This window comes from Coturnix japonica, chromosome Z (genome assembly GCF_001577835.2).
Source record: "Coturnix japonica isolate 7356 chromosome Z, Coturnix japonica 2.1, whole genome shotgun sequence".
In the NCBI taxonomy this organism is placed as follows: domain Eukaryota; kingdom Metazoa; phylum Chordata; class Aves; order Galliformes; family Phasianidae; genus Coturnix; species Coturnix japonica.
The window spans coordinates 7202461-7221468 of NC_029547.1; the positions used below are offsets into that span (position 1 = coordinate 7202461).

The 19008-nt window shown below is 40.9% G+C and overlaps 1 protein-coding gene across 2 annotated transcripts in view; it reads left to right on the top strand.

Annotated features, from left to right (window-relative positions):
- DNAI1 (dynein axonemal intermediate chain 1) overlaps positions 1-19008 on the top strand; it is a 135807-nt gene that overhangs the window by 46764 nt on the left and 70035 nt on the right. For both annotated transcript variants that reach the window (XM_015848293.2, XM_015848294.2), the window contains one exon: positions 15630-15877. In XM_015848293.2, coding sequence (XP_015703779.1) covers positions 15630-15877 — 248 coding nt within the window. The remainder of the gene's footprint in view (positions 1-15629; positions 15878-19008) is intronic.

A 19008-nucleotide genomic window follows, 5' to 3' on the forward strand; every position in this document is an offset into this window, starting at 1 on the left:
CTATATACCCGTCAACTCAGTAAATATAACCTTCTAAGTACAATATGTTATATGAATCATGTGAAAAATTAATTTCAGTTGCCATCTTAATTACTTGTAATTTAAATGCTCTTAGCTTTGCCTAACTTTTTTCTTGTCTCGACCTTTTGCTTTGTTTAACTTTAAGTTAAATCATAATGTAGTCTTTTGCTGTAGCATTTTGCTAAGCATTAAATAATAAAGGGCTCTGTTGATGCGTTTGGGGAAAATGACATTTTAAGAGATTTTTTTAGAGCCTGAGGATCAAAGGAACTGCTCAGCCATCCTGTTGTGTCTCTGGTGCATTGCAGGTCATTAACTTCTATCCACTTACCTGTCTGTCTAGCCCAGTTAGTTTAATTAATACATTTTAGTCCACAGGAGATGAAACATTTGTATGACATAGTCTTACCTGGTTGATAAAGGCAGACTGACTCTCCTTTTTTTTTTTAGTTATGTCTCTGAGAACAGCTACATTTAAGTCACTCTGGAGTGGTCTTGTGGTGCTGCATAACAGAAACTGGGTTGAAATCGTTTAACTGTCTTTGCCATTGATGTTAGTTGATGTTAATTAAAGTGATGCTCTCATAACAGGAATCAGCTAAAAGACTGTCTTCCCTTCTACACTGGGAGACCCCTATGTTTGGCAAGAGATGATCAACAGATGATGAGGACAAGCAGAACAGCTCTATACACTCTTAAATATGTCATTAAACACTGCATGTATTTCAATGATGTTTTTGTTTTTCTGAAATATAGGTGTTCTTATGCCTTGTCTCTATGAGACAAAAGGCATTTATAGTTTGACTTTTCCATAGCACTGCCTAGAATCAAGTCTATTACTCACGCTGTTGTAAAAAAAGAGAGAAAAAAGTAGCAGAAGTATGAAGACCCAGTCTTTATTTATTTATTTGCATTAAGGCTTTGCAGTGGAGGTTCACAAATGTGTAAATGCACAAAGGATGGGAATGTTGTAAAATCCTTTTTTTACCAACCTGTATCACTGTCAATAAGCCAGAATTATATGTCACTCTCTTCAGAGGAATTCCAGAGCCTCTGTAGAAGAGAAGGCTAAAAGAATTGCTTTGTTTAGCTTCTGTGCTGCTCTGTAAGTGTCTCACAGATGATAAATTGCAAGGAGGCCTAGGAGCCAGTGCGGGCACATAGAGTCATTTAAGGGAGAGTTTGGAATGCTATAGGTTTGCTGTGGTTGTCTGCCAGGAAATGTCTCTGAATTCAGTGACCTGAGAGATTTCTCCAAGTGTTCCTTCTCAGACACAACTGCAGTTGTGAAATCAGCCACATGGATAAGGATAACCATTGGCTTGATCAGATTTATTCAGTGCTTAATATGCATACTTTACTGTGGTTAATCAGCTCAAAAATTTCAAAGTCTTTGATAGGAAGACAGAGCTATTGTTAATCTTTTGTGGCTACAGGAAGCAGCATTAGTAGCGAGGTGCAGGTAAATTCCATAGTCATGTAAATCATGTGTACAGAATTACATGATTTTTTTTCATGTTAGCTATTGCTGCAGTAGATGTGGTCAGGTGATGTGCATTCTTCAGTTGTATTCAAAGTCTTTCATGCTAAAGAGTCACTTTAATGCTGAATCCTTGTGTTGAGTCTGTAGTTCTGCAGGCAGTTCCTTGGGGCAAAAGAGTGGGATTATCTTTGTGGGTTTCTTGTTTTTTTTTAAGCTACAGAGAACATCCCCATTTCAGTCCTGTGATGTGGAAGGTATTACAGGAATTCCTAATGAGCACATCAGTGCATGGCTGAGATGTAGGGGATGTACCAGCTTGCAATTAATTTGATGTTTTTCAGCTCTAATGCTTAAGAACCTTTGAACACACTACTCCAATCAGTTTGTTGTGTTAGACTACACTGTGACGATGCTTTCATATCAGAGCACTGAGGTGAAATCATCTGTCTTCTGTCTAACTCAGACTGGGGGAAAAAAAATCACAAACCATGAGGTCCACAGAACTTGTGGTCAGCCTTCTATAAAGGTACCATGAACAGTGGTGTAACTGTAACTAGGACTAGACTGGCCAAAGGGATGGGTCATTAACCAAAATGCCACTTTTACTGCTTTCTTGAGCTTATCTTGACAATATGGTGAGTGCTGTAGAGGAGTCTGTAACAGAAAATGTGGATCATACAGCACTGCTGTATGTACCAGCATGAGCAGCATGCCTGCTAACAAACAATGCAGTGATATTATAGTGCAGAAAACTCTCAGACTGAAAACATATCAAAAAGTAAACAAAAAATCCTCTGTTTAGCTTCTCTCTGCAGCTTTATCTGCCCCTTGATGCGTGCCATAGTAGAGCAAGACCATATCTGTAAATGCTGTTTTTACAAACCACTATAGAGGAAAAGGTCTGTTTTTATGTAGTAGTTTGTCAAGTATAATAACTAACAGTTGTCTCTCCTAACAGCTGTCCTTAAAGCTGTGAGGACAGTAGAGTGTATTTTTATTTGATAAAAGCAATGTATTTTAAGTCATTTTGAGTGCAGGGTACAGATTTATGAAGTCTTCAGAAAAAGGCTGTTTGACAAATGAAAGTGAGAAAAAAGGAAGAGCTACAAGTGAAAAAGGCAATACTAATAAGCATTGGGAATTTATTTTTCAGGGAATAAGGAAAATTTCTTTGGCAGCCAGGAGAATTTACCCTGAGGGTGGTACGGTATTGCCACATCTTATTATTCAGAGATCACAAAAGGCAGGCTCTTAAAATCAGGAGATGATTACAAATGATAAGACTTGACTTCTTTTTATTTTCCTCCTGTGATTTCAGGGTAGAATATGTTTGGTGTTTTAAAGCCTTCCCTTATAGGCATGAAGGCTGGCTAAGGACATCTCATTCTGAAACAAAGTGAAACTTGTGTTTAAATACTGAGGCTTGGGAAAAAATCTCCTGCCTCTGCAGCACATGCAATACAGCGGGAGTTTGCAGCCCTATTGTAGCTCCTGTCCATAAGATGCCCATCATGAACACAGAGTCATTGGTTCCCAAGTTAATGGACTTTTGACAAAAGGTCTGTGGCTGCGCAGATCTGATGAGTTACAACCATTTCATGTGTTTTGTGAGACTGACTTGCAGCTGGACTCTGATCCTTGGAATATAATTAAGAAATCACTGGTAAGTCGTGATCTGACCCATCTTTGCTAGATTGGTACACCTTGCTGTTCATTTGCTTTCTTTAATGTTATGCTTTCTATCTGTTAGGTTGCTGCTACGGCTGAACTACGATTTTTAATGAAATTTTCTGAATTTGACTTCCCACTGAGAAGGATGAGTTAAGTTTTGCAAAGGAGGATTTGAGCTGTATTTTCCCATTTGCAAAAAGGTTTTCAAGACTTCCAGCCAAATCTCAAGCCCCACTGGGATCTTCCATACTTTAAAGGCACCAGAGCTTAGCTTCTTCCTGTATGCCTGTTGTACTGCAGAATCTCTGACAGTTAGTAGTTTTTCCAGACTTCACAGCATGCCCTGAAAACTGCAATTTCCTTTTCTTACTTGAAACAAATTCTTATCATTTCTTGCATATGGTTTTACCGCTGACAGTCTGTAGTCCCTGCCTGAATTCTAAGGCTGTAATGCTCTTCCTTGAGTTTTGCTACAGTGTATGAATGTCTTCAGTTAACTCTCAAAGTAGGAGCCACAGAAAAGGAATCTCCATTAATTTACAAATCATAGTCAGTTGGGACTGTGTTCTTTGTTGGCCACCAGCTGATTCACATTTTAACAAGCTACTGTCTTCCCAATTTGAGCTGTATTATTTCTTGAATACTCAGCTTTCTCCAAGTCTCTCTGGTTGGCATTTGGACTAATCATAATGTATTTTTTCTTCTACTTAACACATGTATTTACATAACTGCAGATTTAGTTGAAAGAAAGGAAAAAAGTGTCACCTCCAACTGAATTAGAAAACAAAATTGTTGTCCATTTGGGTAAATGTCCTGTCTATCAGCTGTTCACAGGCTGGATCTATGGATCTGCTGCCTTTGTAAGAACAGAGACACTGGTGAAGGGATTTGGTGTTGTACCACATATGTTAATGTTGTCTGACATACCTCTCTGTATTATAAACATCCCTCTCAGATAGTGGAACAGCATTAATTTTTACATGTTTTCATGCCAAATTTGCTTGCCTTTTCTAATCAAATATTTACAAACAGTCTCACCATGCTGTCTGGCATCATGCTGTCTGGCATCATGAGGCAGCTCTCTGAACGAAACCATTAATTTTATGCTGCTCAGCATCGGCTGATTAGATGCTTTGTGGAGGAAGAATTGATATGAAAGCACAGAAATGAAATCAACAATAGTCTTGCCAAGCACTGTAGCCTCTTGCTACATGTTGCTTTCATTCGCCAACTGGTTTTATTCATTTATCTGAGGGAACAGTGAGTGAATCTTACTAGAGAATTGCACAGGCTGTGAAGCAGCACTCAGGAGCCTGACAGTGTGTGGCTTCCTTGCTATTTTCTTTCTGCACCTCTGCTCCCATCACTGGAGGTCAGCTCTCTGCTGTTTGTTTGAAGCACATTCTGCAACAGCTGTGACACCTAGCCATTACAAAATATAAAGAAACAAACAGGAAGATCTCAATCTCCTCCAGGCCAAACATTATTTGTGAGAAAGGTTGAAATAGGAATAGCTATGGGCCAGATAACCTGCACTGCACTTCTCCTACAAGTGCTAATTTCTAGTTGCCTTTGCCTTTCTGCCTTGTGCTGCAGTTAGTTTGTTCAGACTTACTTCAAAGCCCGTGGATCTGAGGGCTTCTGGGTGGTGCCCTGGGGTTGCAGAGGGAGCAGGATCTCTGCCTGTCTGTTTTAGATGTGTAAATAGTCTTTACTGTTCTGATACCTCAGTTCTTTCTGCCTTGATAGTCCATGTCTTTCCAGATGAGGCCGAGCAACCCTGCCTACATTCTTACTGATGAAAAAGCCAAGCCTGCATGCCAAGGGACATGCAGAAGACAGCATGTATCCAGAGCTGCATTAATCTCAAAACCCACAGGGTGGTCCTGGCAGCAAAAGGCTCTATTCCTATAATTCCCATTGAGGGAGAAGTGTCTCTGGAGTCTTGTTTTTCAGAGAGGTTATTCATTGTTGAGTGCTGCTGCTCTGGGCCAGTACCCCATCACTGTGTATGTGTTTTGGAGAGCTCCTAAATAGTCCAAACCATCTTCTGTTCCTACAGAGAGCAGAAAACTCACTTACTCAGCTGTTCATCATCACTGGCTACTATCTAGCTCACGAGCTGTCACAAGGCAGTTTTGAAAACGAAGTCTTATTTTGGTTTCATTTAAAACCTGCTAATTACATAGACTGAGTGTTATAATCATGTGATATCACCATTCGTGCTCTAAGATGATGATGCCATTCAAAATGAGTGGTTTTCATGCAGATTAGCAAGCACAGGGTCACAGAGTTAGAACAACAAGGGGTAAGAAGAGATGGCAGAGAGAAATAGATGAGCAGCCCATATTTGGATTGTGTTGTGTCTGTCATGAAACTGGACTTGAAAATATTCTTCTGCCTTGATGTACACTCTGAAATGGAATTCAGGGATATCAGAAAACTGGAAATGAATTGATTTTTTTAATAGCGGAAGTAAATAAGCATAGGGACATGTGCTGAATTATTTCATCACAACCATCTCTTCTGGCCTTAGAATTTACACATCTGCATAGGGCTCGTTCCATCATTAATTCTAGTGATATGTAAGTTACTTTGTAAGCTCCTGAGTTTAGATAGCTTGTCATTATTTGTAGGGCCGAATGGTACAAAGAAATTGCATAGTACTCCAATAAAGGCTTATTCTTCTAAAGCTTTTCTGTCTTTTGTTCTGGAGATGAAAGATTATCATTTTTCAACAGTGGGGATCAGTAAAAACCTGAAGGAAATCTGTCTAATGTAATGTTTTCATTAGAGCTGAAACTTGAGAGACATTAAAACTGTTTTTCAGCAGCCTTTTGGTTTTGCCACTCACAACAAAAATATGCATTATTCAGTATAACTTTTATCTGTACTGATCTGCAAGTTAGGGAATTAAGTCATAGTTTTAATTCTTAACTTCTTGCCTTATAGCGTTTGGCAGGCTGCTAAACCATCAGAACATGCCCAGGAATATCTGGATTTTAACCTCCACTGACTCGTATCATAGACCACCTTATGCTGTGATTCCATCAGGAACACTTAAAAAAAAATGGCCTCTGAAAAATAAGTACAGACAAAATTCTGAGGTTTTAGAAGAGAATCTTCTTCTAAATCTCTGCACTTTCTTTTTGTTTTTTCCCTATTTCAGTGAGTGCCACGTTTTGTCCTCAAGGATATCACTTTGCAGTGATATAGATGAAAGATGATAAAATGAGTGTTAGGATATTGTTACATGAAGTCAACTAGAGAAGGTAGGAATGAGATTTATTCAGAGACGTTTACAGCTCTGTATCAGGGAGAAATCTAATCTGCAAAACACGTCAACAGTTTTCAGTTGTTTCTTCGATGACTGCTTTGCACTTCTGTTTTGCCAGCTACAAGACAGGAAGAACATGAATTTCCTGTGTGGAGAACTGGAGGTTTACTTTGTGCACAGAGCATCCTTATTTTTTCTAAAAGTATTACACTGGATTCAGGTCATAGTTAAATTTTAGGAATGAATTGCTGTTGGAGTCTTACTTGCCATAAAAGACAGGCTGCAGGTATAGCTCAACATGCTGTTGCCAACTTGTTCAGCCCTGAATTCATCAATTCATCAGATTCCTAAGGTTATAAGAGAAATGACTGGAGATCTGCTTCCAAATGGGATTCATTAGCATTTGTCAGCTCCTCTAACCACACGGTGCCTGATGAGCTGTTTTGCAGCACTACATAGGAGATATCTGTAGAGTGACAGTATCACCTGTTCTTACTGTTTGATGAGTACATAAAAGAGAATATAGCACAGTAGATTCTCAAGGTACTAGAACTGTGGATGCCACATGGGTTGTTGGCTGTAGTTGGCCCTGCTTTAAGCATTGACTGGTTGCTTCCTTCCAACCTCAACTATTCAGTGGTTATATGCTTCTTTCCTTTTTTCTTACCTTATTCCCATCATATCTAAATGTGAACTAAAAGTTGGCTCACGGTTTGCACAGGTGTTGGATGCTTTCTTTATGTGCCTTTCTGCCCGTTCCATTCTCTTATAACAAGTGATTGCTGTTCAGAAATTTCACTCTGAAAGATCCTCCCCTTGCTGTAACTCTCATTTTTCCCTGTCTTTTGTTACCTGATCAAAGGATTGAAAGCTGTTGATTTGTTGCCATTTACACCACAGGCTGCCTTTATTCAAGACTGACAAGTTAGTTACTTTTATTTTAAAAGTTACTTTTATTTTAACTCAGTTTTTCAGAAAACGGATTGTTTTGCTGAGAGATCTACATTTAGTACTTCTTAAAAAACACTCATACGTGTACACTAATCACCAATTAAATTCTTCACAGATCTGCTTGAGATGTACCATATTTCATGCACTAAAAATAAAAGCAAGCCAAAAAGAAATAAGTTAATGTGAGAAGAACTGAATATCTGGCCTATATTCCATCCACGTACAAACAGGAATGCTGAAAGATGCTGTCCAGAATTAATCAACAGTTGCCTTTTTCTGCACAGGACAGTGGGAGGAGGACCTTTGGGGACCTGGGGGATGCCTAATGACAAATTAATAAGGATTTAGACAGGATTCCGGAAAAAATATCACTTCATCAATGCCTTGTTTTTATACACTTTTCTAAGTATCTGATGTCAGCTGCTGCTGAAAATAGGACAGGGACAGGTGTCTGAGCCTTAATGGCTGCTCTCATATTCACTGTTACTGAAAGTGCACGCCTGTTCAAAACAGAACACAGGTTGACCTGTGCAGACATCTCTGCCGCTTCGGTGCTCCTCAGTGAAACCTAAGACTTCTGCCAAATGCCTTCAGGAAATTTCTCTGAGCTGTGGTATCATTTCTAATTGCCACCTCTGAGGTCTAGGCTGCACACGTCTGTCTCATCAGGCATCTGTCTGCTTTCAAGAGACTGCAGCACCGTCATAAAACTCTAACGTGTCTGTCCTTTAATTATAGAACACATCAGCATCTCCTGCAGCGTGTGCACCCCCTCATTGCCCATCAGGCCAGGAGTACTGATCTGCCAGCAGCCTGGCTTGTTTGCAGTAACAGCAGGCTGGTGTGATTATCGGAAAGCGGAACATTTGTAGGGGTCTGATTGTTGTGTGATCCAGGGGATTTCTGAATGATGTGCGCCTCCTCAAAGCCTCCTGCCGCTAACAAGCTCTTTGCCACTTGATGGCACTCTTAAATATTTAGTGAGTTGCAAACGCCATAAAATATGCCTTTTTTTTTTCAGAACAGGGTTAGAGGATGTAGAGCCTCGTGCATTAAATAATAAAACACTATAAAGTCTGCAGCTTAAGCTGACCAAAACAAGAAAGGCAGGAGCAAGAGTAGAGTCGGTTGTTCAGTGGCTGCCAGCTGGTTCAGCACTAGTCTGACTTCCCAGCTCTGGAGTGCTCTGCAGAGATGAGTGTCCTGTTGAGTTTTGGGGTATGGAATGTCCTTCACCACCTGGTTTCTGAGGAGCTATGTGTTGTGTGAGACTGGTAACTTGTCTGTCTGAGGGTCGTGAATATATTCCTGTAAACAGCAGGAGTGTTGCTCTTGACATTACTGATAGATATTACATAGCCCCCATCAGTCATCCTTTTCTTCTCTCTTCTGAGGTGTATATCCTCAGGAGTCTATGAGAAGTATGGAGAAGAAAGAGCCTAGACCACATTAGCTGGTCTGGAATACAAATCTCCCAGTTGCTGCTCTTCATTGTGTGGACTCTTTCTCCCTTTTATTTGAGTATCTTCAGTGTGTATGTTAGTATTCACAACAATAGGTTGCACTGTTTACATTGCAAAACCAAATCTGCTAAACCTATAATGCAAAGCTCTTTCTCATCAGTATGAGAAAAGTCTGGCACTACTTATAGCTCTGTGAATTCAGCTCAGTTATGTACTTCTTTTCTTTCCACTGCTCACCTGNAGTCTGGCACTACTTATAGCTCTGTGAATTCAGCTCAGTTATGTACTTCTTTTCTTTCCACTGCTCACCTGCTCTCCTTCATGTGAACCAGAGGAGTGCTGAGCTGCAAGTCAAATACTCCTGCTGCTTTCAGGAAGGCACGGTATCTTTTCATCCTGTTTTCTGTTGTTCTTGTCTGCCTCTGAGACTCTCCAGTAGCATGCAGCAACAAATGTTGCCTTACTTGAACTTGTTTGCACTGGTGTTTCCAAATCTATTTTTTGTTGTACCAGTTGACTGCAGTGTCTCTAGTATTTCTTTGCTGGACTGTGTTTTAGAGTAAGATGCAAACATGCGTGTCAGCTTGTTTCCATACCGGCTGTTTGAATCTATCAGTCTGGGTTTCTGGAGTCTGAGTCTTGATTCTGACATGTGTGGAGCCCATAGCAGTAATTACGGCTGTGGCATGGCCTCAGGTCATGTGTAAATTACAGCCTTCCTTGTTGCCTGTCAATTTTGTCTTTTCTAAAATTTCCAAAAGACTTTAAAATCCTATTTTTTGTCTCTCTCCAATCGGAACTGCAAGTTCTGTGCTTCCCAAACAGAGCCACAACTAATAACATTAACTTGATCAGGAGTACCAGGAGTTAGTCCAGCAGTTGGTGGAAGGTGTCAGGCAGAATACTAAATGTGACATTCCAACATCTGAATCAGCACAAACCAAAGTGGTCTGCAATTTGCCAGTGCTGGACTGAGGGGATTGCCCCAAGCTTGCAGAGCTTGCTGCTGACCAGAGGGCATCTGGAGCTGGGAAATGCTCACTGAGCTCAGCCCAGCACAGGTGGTCTTAACAGCGGGATTCAATTTCCACTGACAGATGGCAGAAAACAAATACTGGTGGAGTTATCAGCTCAGACAGCATCTTGGAGGGGATGCTGTTGAGTTCAGTGGTGGCCCTGGAGCTAGGCTTTATTTTTGTTGGTCCTCAAGATGGAAATACAAAGTCACAACAGAAGGAATGTGTGACTGATGAAAAGACAGGTGGAGTTGCAAATGCTGGGAACAGGGCTGTCAGTGATTAATTCTGTGGTCAACGGGAGTTACTCAAACCAAATGCATTTTAATGCATCCAAATATAACATTATACCTCTCTAAACAAGGAGGAGTGCTGTGTCTTGGAAGGCAGCAACTCTGAAAAAATAAAAAGTAGGCTTTTGTGGACAAGCAATAAATCTGAGTTTCCAGTGTGAAACTTTGACAAGGAGGGTGGACATGATCTTGGAGCGCAAACAGTGAAGCCTGAGTGGCAGCAGAGAGATTACTTAAGCATTACTGAGACGGATACTGGAATACCACATTTGGTTCTGGAGCCAGTGCTTTTCAAAGAATGCATAAAAACCAGCAGATAGCTCAGAAAGAGCCCCAAGCTGTTTCAAGAGGTAGAGAAGTTGCTATAAAGGTGGAGAGAGAACAATATATCCAGTTGAAATCCAGGCTGAATGTGAATTTTGTCTGACCTGAGCACAAGTCCTGCCCACTTGAACGACTCCGCATCATTGGAAAATTCCTTAATATTCTACAGTTCCCCACATAACTGAGAAGCAGATTTCTCTTTGCAGCTCTGAAGGCAGCACTTTTGGCTGGTATGGCAAAACCCAGCTCTTTGCTGATCTCTGTGCCAATCTGGTGAAAATAAATCAACTTTTTTTAACTTGAGACTGAGAAAGTTATCAAATACGCACTGAACGCTGACTTACATTCAGTTTTAAGTAACTTAATGAATAGAAATGCCAGGTATGAAAGAACTCCTCCATCCAACCAAGATAAGGAGAGTGAGAATTAATAGTGGCAAGACAGACAAGTCCAATAAGGAGTTAGGTGTGACTTCTTAATCACTTCACATTATTATGCATTCAAACTATAAAATGATTTGGCTTCTCTGTATCTCAAGATTTTCAAGTGAAGAATGCATGTGCAGACAAAAACAAGTCATAGGGTTCAAAACAGGATATACCTGTAACACCAGTGAGCTATGAAATAGAAAAGGCCAGGCTTTCTGACCCCGAGCTACAAATCAAGGAATTCTCAAAACATTTTCTTTTCTGAGAAGGGACTGTTTGGGTTGTTTGGTGTAAGTTGAATTTCCCCTGCCCACAGTGAGTTTCATGGCCACATCCACAGAGATAAATGTTTGTGTCAAAACAGCAATATACTTGGTGGCTGTTATAAGGAGTAGAAGCAGAGTGAGCTTCACTGATTCCAGTTGAAATCTCTCAGGGGTCCTGGGCTGAGGCAACCTTGAGCAGAGCCCTGTGATGTCCTGGTTCTACTCCCAGTTCTACTCCCAGCTTGCTGTGATGTCTTGGGCAGTCCCTCCATTCACCTTTCTCTTTCCCTTGGCTATGAGAAGTAGTGCTGCAGATGCTTAAAGAACTCTGATGTGCTATAAAATTTCCAGTTATTATTGTTAGTCCTCGTCAGCCTTTGAAAACACATTCAACACATACTCAGATTCTCTGAGCTGCACAGAAAAATGTGCTCTTTCCTGATTTTTCTGAAGATTTGGCATACAGTAATGCTCGACTTGCCAGCCGTTTCACTTCTTACAAGCATGCCCATTCTGCAACTGCAGGGAAGTGTGGAGTTGCCAGAGCTATTTAAGTGAGTGAGGAGAGAGCCTTGCTGAAGCAGCACAAGCTCACCCAGTGTGTTTTGCAGCAGGGTAGATGAACCTGTGCTCAGTGCCACACTGCACAGGTTTTTGTTCACTGATAGAAGAAAAATGTATTGAGAATTCATTAATTGTGACTTGCTCAGTCATCTGTGCTGTGCAGGTTGTAGCATGGGGATACGCTTAGACTATGCACAGGGTTTTATAACACTGAGTGATAATAATAATTTACTTGGGGACATTCAGTGGACTGCAGATAACCTTTTTTGTCCTCTACTGTTTAAACAGTTGAAAGGCAAGTAAGCAGCTGAGCTGCTTCTTTGGGTACCAAAACTTTTGTCATTGAAACTGATCTCTGCTCATTGGGGGATATCACATAGCTGGGTGAAAAGCACAGCCAGCCACGGCCCTTGGCTTCTCCAAAATCCACCCCTAAATGAGAGAGCCCCAGCCAGCAAGCTCATCACAGTGTGGGCATATCTAGGAAAGGAATGTAGATGTGCTTCTGCAGCTGCGATGCTCAGATACAAGCAGCTGTTCGCAGCCGTTCTTCCCCGTCTTGCTTCTTTTTATAGATGGGCAGATTTTAAGCAATGGTGTTTCCTTTTAGCGTGGTGATTTCTTGGTACAAGCTGTATCTGTGAGTCAGCTGGTGGTCTTGGTTTATAAAAAGACATGTATCTTAGGATTTAAGATAGAAGGCAGTGCTGTTTGGGGTTTTAAGCCCTCCAGAGATGAAATAGTTTGCAAGATTAAGACACAAGAAACTGTAGCATTGCCTTCTTCTGTAGTAAAAAATCTCTACTTTAACTCATGACCATTGAAGATTAAATTTTGATGAATACGGGATTTACCCCAAGCATTGTTACTGGCACTACTCTCTGGCTGTTGTGTTGAGCTTCCAGGTTTGGCCAACAAGTATGTAATAAGAAGTGGAGGAGAAACATGGATGGCTCATGAGTTTTTTGGTGATCCGAAAGGGAAAGATGAAAAAAAATGATTCTGTCCAATGAACATAATGTCTTCATCTGATACTGAACACATAGTGATGATGATTTTAAGTTCAGCTATGGAATACTATAAATGAAAAAAATCTGTTAATGCAGACAGATTTGTAAACCTCAGAACAAAGGATTTATATGCATGAGCCATGGGGTGATGGCAGATAGCAGGGTGATATTTCAAGGTACTGTTCTCCCTCTAAATCAGTATTTTTCTGAAAAGGCTTTGGGTCGAATCTGCCCAACTATATATGCAAATGCAGATTAATATTTTAGATTGCATTAATGGTTGGTTTGAAACCTATTTCTGATTGCATGTGATACTTTCAGGCTCAGTTCTCCCGGTTTAGACCAGTAATAATGCCGTTTGCATCTGTCATTAGCAAAGCTTCTCTTCCAAAAAGGACTTGTTATGTGTCAGGCTCTGATATGTAACCTCTGCTCAGTTGAACACTGAGGATCCTCATCACATACAGCTCTTCCTCATTACAGCAAGAGTCTGTTCACTTTTCTCTTTTTGCTGCACTGCTTTGCGTCTTCCTGTAAAGTGGAATACAACTCCTGCTGGCATGCTTGTCAGAATAACTGTCCAGTATCTCTAGTGTCTCCAGCCCTTATATCTCTGAAAAAGAGCCACATTTCAAGTTGCACTTTATGGGTCTGCAAAAGGCAGATGCTTTAACCTCTTCCAGTGTGTGATGGCGTATCCATGCAGTGCAGAGCAGCACAGTGCAGCTGCTTCTGATCTGAAGCTGCTGCTTTTGACTCTATCTGGGGTGCAGCAACTACTGCCAGTTCTTGAGTTTGCACCCTTTGCTTCGCTGTGTTCTTACAACATTATCTCAGTAAGCTGCCTGCATCCACAGTGGTGGCCTGGACAAGATTAATTCAAATCTTTGGTGGGCTGAATCACTCTCTGAAGCAGTGTCTCTCTGCTCTCTGCATAGAGAACACAGGAAACAGCCATCCAAAACACCTCAACTCAGTGCCAACAGGTAGGAAATGAACACGCATCATGGAGATGTTGGAAATATGCCTGGTTGTTCAGCATACCTCAGGAGAAGTAAGAGCACAATTCAGCTTGAGCTCAAAGGCTGTCCAACAGATGTGACTTTCTAGTCCATTTAATGTGAGTCACTGCTAGTAGGACATCTTTACAGCCTCCTGGGTGTCTTTGCTTCTGAGGAGAGGAAGGATTCTACTTGTCAGGACTGGACCTCAACCTAATCCCAGTTCAGTGACATTACTTGGCAAAGTCAAGTCTGTGGATTCTGAGGACAGGGAAAATCTCTGAAGGGGAAAGCAAGTTTGTTTCCTTTTCATCTAGAATTCTAGGAAGTTTCTCCCTCTTCCAAAAAAAATATGCTAATAATGCTGTTTGTGGTCAAATACATTTGAAGTGATGCTAGTTTTGGAATCTTGTCTTTCTGCAAAATAAGGAAACCCTTTTCCCTGCCTGGCTGTAGTGTACAGAAGGACCCATGAGAAGCATTGCAGCATACTTGGAAAGTCGACCATCCAAACACAATGCAGAAACAGTAGTTTTACTGATGTGTGAGTTAGTAAAGTAACTCTTTGGATGTTCTATGTGGGCATGATAAACTTGAGGTCAGCAGTGCCTGTACCTACCTGTATGTTGATTTGGGTTCAGCCTCCTGACAAGGAGAGTACTCTGAAGTTAGTGTTATCACTACGGCACACATTTACCACAGTCCTTATCCTACAGGGTGGTAAAAATGTTAGGCAAGGCAAGAAGCTCTGTTCTGGAAATAAGATGAGTATAGTGTACCTACAGTACAGAGAACAGTGAATTTGTTTCCTATATACAGTCTCTCAGAAGGCATTTGACCATAAAAATAAAATGTTTGTAGAGATGGCTAGGATGCCCTGAGAGAGAGTACTTGGCTGATAGATTAGGAAAGCTCCTCTTTTGCTTCTGGAGAGGTTATCTACATCAGCAGCTTCTCTTCCCTGTTAGAAGAATTTAGAAATTGGTTTTTAGACAAGCAGAAAAACCTGTAGAGGACAGTCAGGACAGAATAGAAAAAGAAAACAAAAGAAAGATCATCCTATTTAGAAGAGAGAATTTCAGGCAGCGCAGAGGAGAGGTAAAAGTAGGCAGGAAAGGAAAAAAATGGAAAGTCTTATCTAGGAAGAACTTCTGTGCCACACAAAGAGATGTAGGACATAAGCTGAACATAAAGGTGCAGTGACTTGTGCATTGTACAGTTCTCTGTATCGGCAGTAGATTTGATGCTTTACACATACTTCAGTGAAATGCTCTTAATGAAAATGGGGAGATTTAGATTTCTAAAGGGCAGTGAGGCACTGGAACAGATTGCCCAGAGAGGTGATGGATGCCTTATCCATGGAGTCACCCAAGGTCAGGCTGGAGGGGCTCTGAGGACCTGATGGAGCCGTGGGTGCCCCTGCTCCATGAGACTATGATTCTAAGAAAGAGTGCGAGCTTTAACATCACATATTGGCAGTGCAGAACTGGAAATATATCTATCCTTGATTCTGCCTGAATGTGTGCAGTGTTAATGAAATCCAAACCTACAGAAAGAATTGTCATGGACATTGAAATGTGCTTTTCCTCCAAGGCCTCTCAAATTTCCATCCTAGAAAGAAAAGTTGCTAGAACAAGTAATTTCTCTTCATACACACATTGTCCCTACATCTCTGACATATCAGTGGCGGAAAGGATGTTCAGATGCAGGCACCCCAACATGATCATTTGGTCCCACCACCAGCATGTTTCTCATAACCTTGCATGCAGGTTGGTTTGGGGCATAGGTGTTGTCAGATCATATATCTCAATAGCAGAGAATCTTAGGAATGGACTTAACAGCAAAACTCTTTTCTGTTTAGATGACTTCATGAAGCAAAGTCGTGGCATGCTTGTGCTCTACACTATGAAGAACCCTTCCTTCCCAGAGTATGTCTTCAGCAGTGAGAGTGGCATCATGTGCCTGGATATCCATAATGACCACCCCCACTTCATGGCAGTGGGCTTCTATGATGGCAATGTGGCCATCTACAACCTTAAGAAGGCAACTTCCCAGCCGAGCTACATGAGCAGAGCTAAGTCAGGAAAGCACTCAGATCCAGTGTGGCAGGTGAGTGTTCTCTTTCCCCAAACTGAACGTTTAATTGAGCTGAGTGCAGGCACAGCAGGAAAATACGCTGTATGGGCAGAAGTGTTGGCTTAATTCATGCATTAGTGTATGATACTTAAGTTGTATTTAAAGCTTGTTTTGAAATGCACAGGAAGGCAAGGAAATTGCTTGAATCCTTGGTCCTCAACAGAAACTGAACACATTTACAAAATGTACTTACAGAATTATTTCTCCTTAGTTTTCATTATTACAAATTATTTACATTTGGGGAGAAACTGAACACCTCTGAATATACCAGCATACAGTGCTTTCTGTGCTCCAAACACAGAATCCAATGGCAATAAGTAATGAGAACCATCTAAAACACATACCTCAGCCTTGAAAACAACTTCTTTTGAGCACAACAAACCCAAGGACAGCTGTCTGCAGAAATGACCGTCACTGAGATTCAAAACACAGCACCCTGTGGTTGACTGAGAAGTTTTCTAGTGAGCTAAGCATTGCAGTGTGCAGGTAATGCTCTTAAAGTAATGCCTTTTAAAATGCCTCCATAGCATCTGTCCTCCAAAGAGAGGATATTGTAAAGGACTGGAGTGAATATATCGCTACATCCAGATAGCTTTGTAGTTATGTCTACAGTATAATCTGAGTTAGGACTGGAGCACTAAAAGGAATATATGGGTCTGATCTTGTTCATAGCAGTGAAAGTGTGGCAGCACAGACTTTAGCACAGTCTGCATGGGTCTGCTGAGGTGCAGTTGTGCATATTGTGGTCTGGACTACAGGTTTTGCTGGCACCTGATTTAGGCTTTGCTGCCTAATGTAGACATACCTCTATGCACACGGTCAGTATTCACTGTACTTTGTCACATAATGTATGATTTGTCCCCTAATCACAGGTCCTTGTCATTTCATCTTTCAATTAAAAAATAAATAAATAAATCAAGGCATCCCAATGGGGCTTGCAGGTAAATGTGGGACCTGCCAGAAGCAACAGTGGTGTTTGTGATAAACAGATAAGTGATGCAAAAGTAACATGTTGGAGGACATCTAAATTTTGTATTTGCTGCCTATCTGGACAAAGCTTTTCTTCCAGCAGACATTTTCAGCTCTTCTTACAGGTTTATGTGATACCCCAACATTGGATTGTTCTCACTGTACAGTGTGTCGTACTTCCACATACACAGAATCTATCTTTGCACATGCACACCCCCAAAGGCAGAAAACTCCAAGCTTCTCCAATTGCCATTCAGGCTTCCAGTACAAAATAAATAAAATCAAAGTAGTAGATCCTACATGGAGCTTTCCATGACCTTGCTGCAGCATGCTAGAGGTGGTCATGGTTGCTACTGCACTTTAGAGACGCCAGAATCACAGATCATTTGTGCCCTTGATAAAATGGGGAAAGGCAGAGCATTCTCAAGTTGGCCTCATGCATACAGAAAAGCAGCAGCTACATGCAGCAGTAGATGCAATCTGTAAGGAGCTTTTAGAAGTTGTAGTGTACTGCCTGACAGCTCAGAGGTGAAGAAAACTATTAGGCACTCCAGGGAGATAGCTCTGCAAAGGAAAGAAACCACATATTGGATATGGACAGAAGTAGGTATGAGTAGCCTGAAGTTCCCATTTGTTTGTTTTATTTCCGGAGGTTGAGTGCTGAGAATTATTATCCTTATTTTTTCTCTTCAGTAAAGTACCTGTATTTTTAGTAAACTTTGGAGTGTCTGGCTTACCTTGCTGTAAAATGAGTGTGCAAAGTTAGTAATAAGGAGATAGCACGGCAATCAGGAAAAGAGCTTGTACACCTTGTTGGAATGATCTGAACTGTAGCTATTTGTCAATATTAGGCAAAAGGATTATAGAGAGTTTTCTCTCCTTTTGTTGGGAGAAAATCAGTCCTGGAGGATGATTTGTCATGTTGAGACACTGTATTGTTCTTCCTCATCTAACATTTAATGGTTCTAGAAAGTGATGTCTTGTTTCTCAGATTTGGCTCAAAGAAGATGCTCTGTTCTACCCACACCAATACCCCCACCAGTCTAAAGCCTATTCTGTGTCTAGACTATCCTCTGCAATCCTCACTGATATAGAGACTGCAAGCCCATGCCTACGAAGACTAATTAGAAAAGTAATAAAATTCTCCAGAACAATTAAAAACCTCTGTTCTCTGGACTGCCTGGCTCCTTTGTTTTGAAACAGTGCATTGTTTTTGCAGTGAAAGCAAAATAGGAAGTGAGTAAAACAGCCTGACGGCTCTTTTCTTTAGCCATTTCATCTTCAGTAATTTAGTAGTATATCAGAAAGTTCGGATTAAAAAAAGCCAATGAAATAACCCATTATTAAGATAAAAAATAATCTAATGTAGAATTTATAATTCTGTTACCTATTAGTGAGTTCATACATCTGATGCTGGCTCCTGTATTTTTAAAGATCCTAACAGTGGTTTCTTCTGGATTTGGCAAATGTCTTCTTTATATTTAGCTGTACTGCAATATAAAAGGAGGAAAATTTTGGCTTGTTTTAAAGAAGATATTTCTCACTCTTCACTACCAATTAAGTTCCAAAGTCAGAACTATGAAGAAAGAAAATAAAGGAATAAGCAATTACAAAGGCATACAAATGTATATGCATACAGCGCAGTGTGGCTATCACAGTCACCAAAGCTTTAGCTTTTATGGGAACATAAAATTGGAAATGATCTTGCAGATCAGTGAGGTCAGACCTCTGCCTAAAAGCTGTCATATCCTGGGATGCTGTGCCAAACATACCATGTTCTGCTGGGCAAGAGTTTTTGTAGGGCTAGACTAAACCCCATTTTAATCGAAACAGTGCACTGAACAAGCAGCACGCACCTCAAACCCATCATCTCCATCACTGAGTACTCCTATAAAGCGTGCCCCTAGACAGGATATCTCCATCATTCAGACAGTGTCTCAGTCACAGAGCTTGGCTTTGGATCTTAACTAGGGTAGCCAAAGCGGCACAACTTGACTAGACTTTGGCATGCGGGACCCACAAGAGCAATCTCTTCCAGGTAGAAGAATCAACCTGCTGGGAAGAGACTTTCAGCATTGAGATCCCCTCCCATTGTCAGCCTTTGAGCTTTGATTTCACTTCTCAACTTTTAAAAA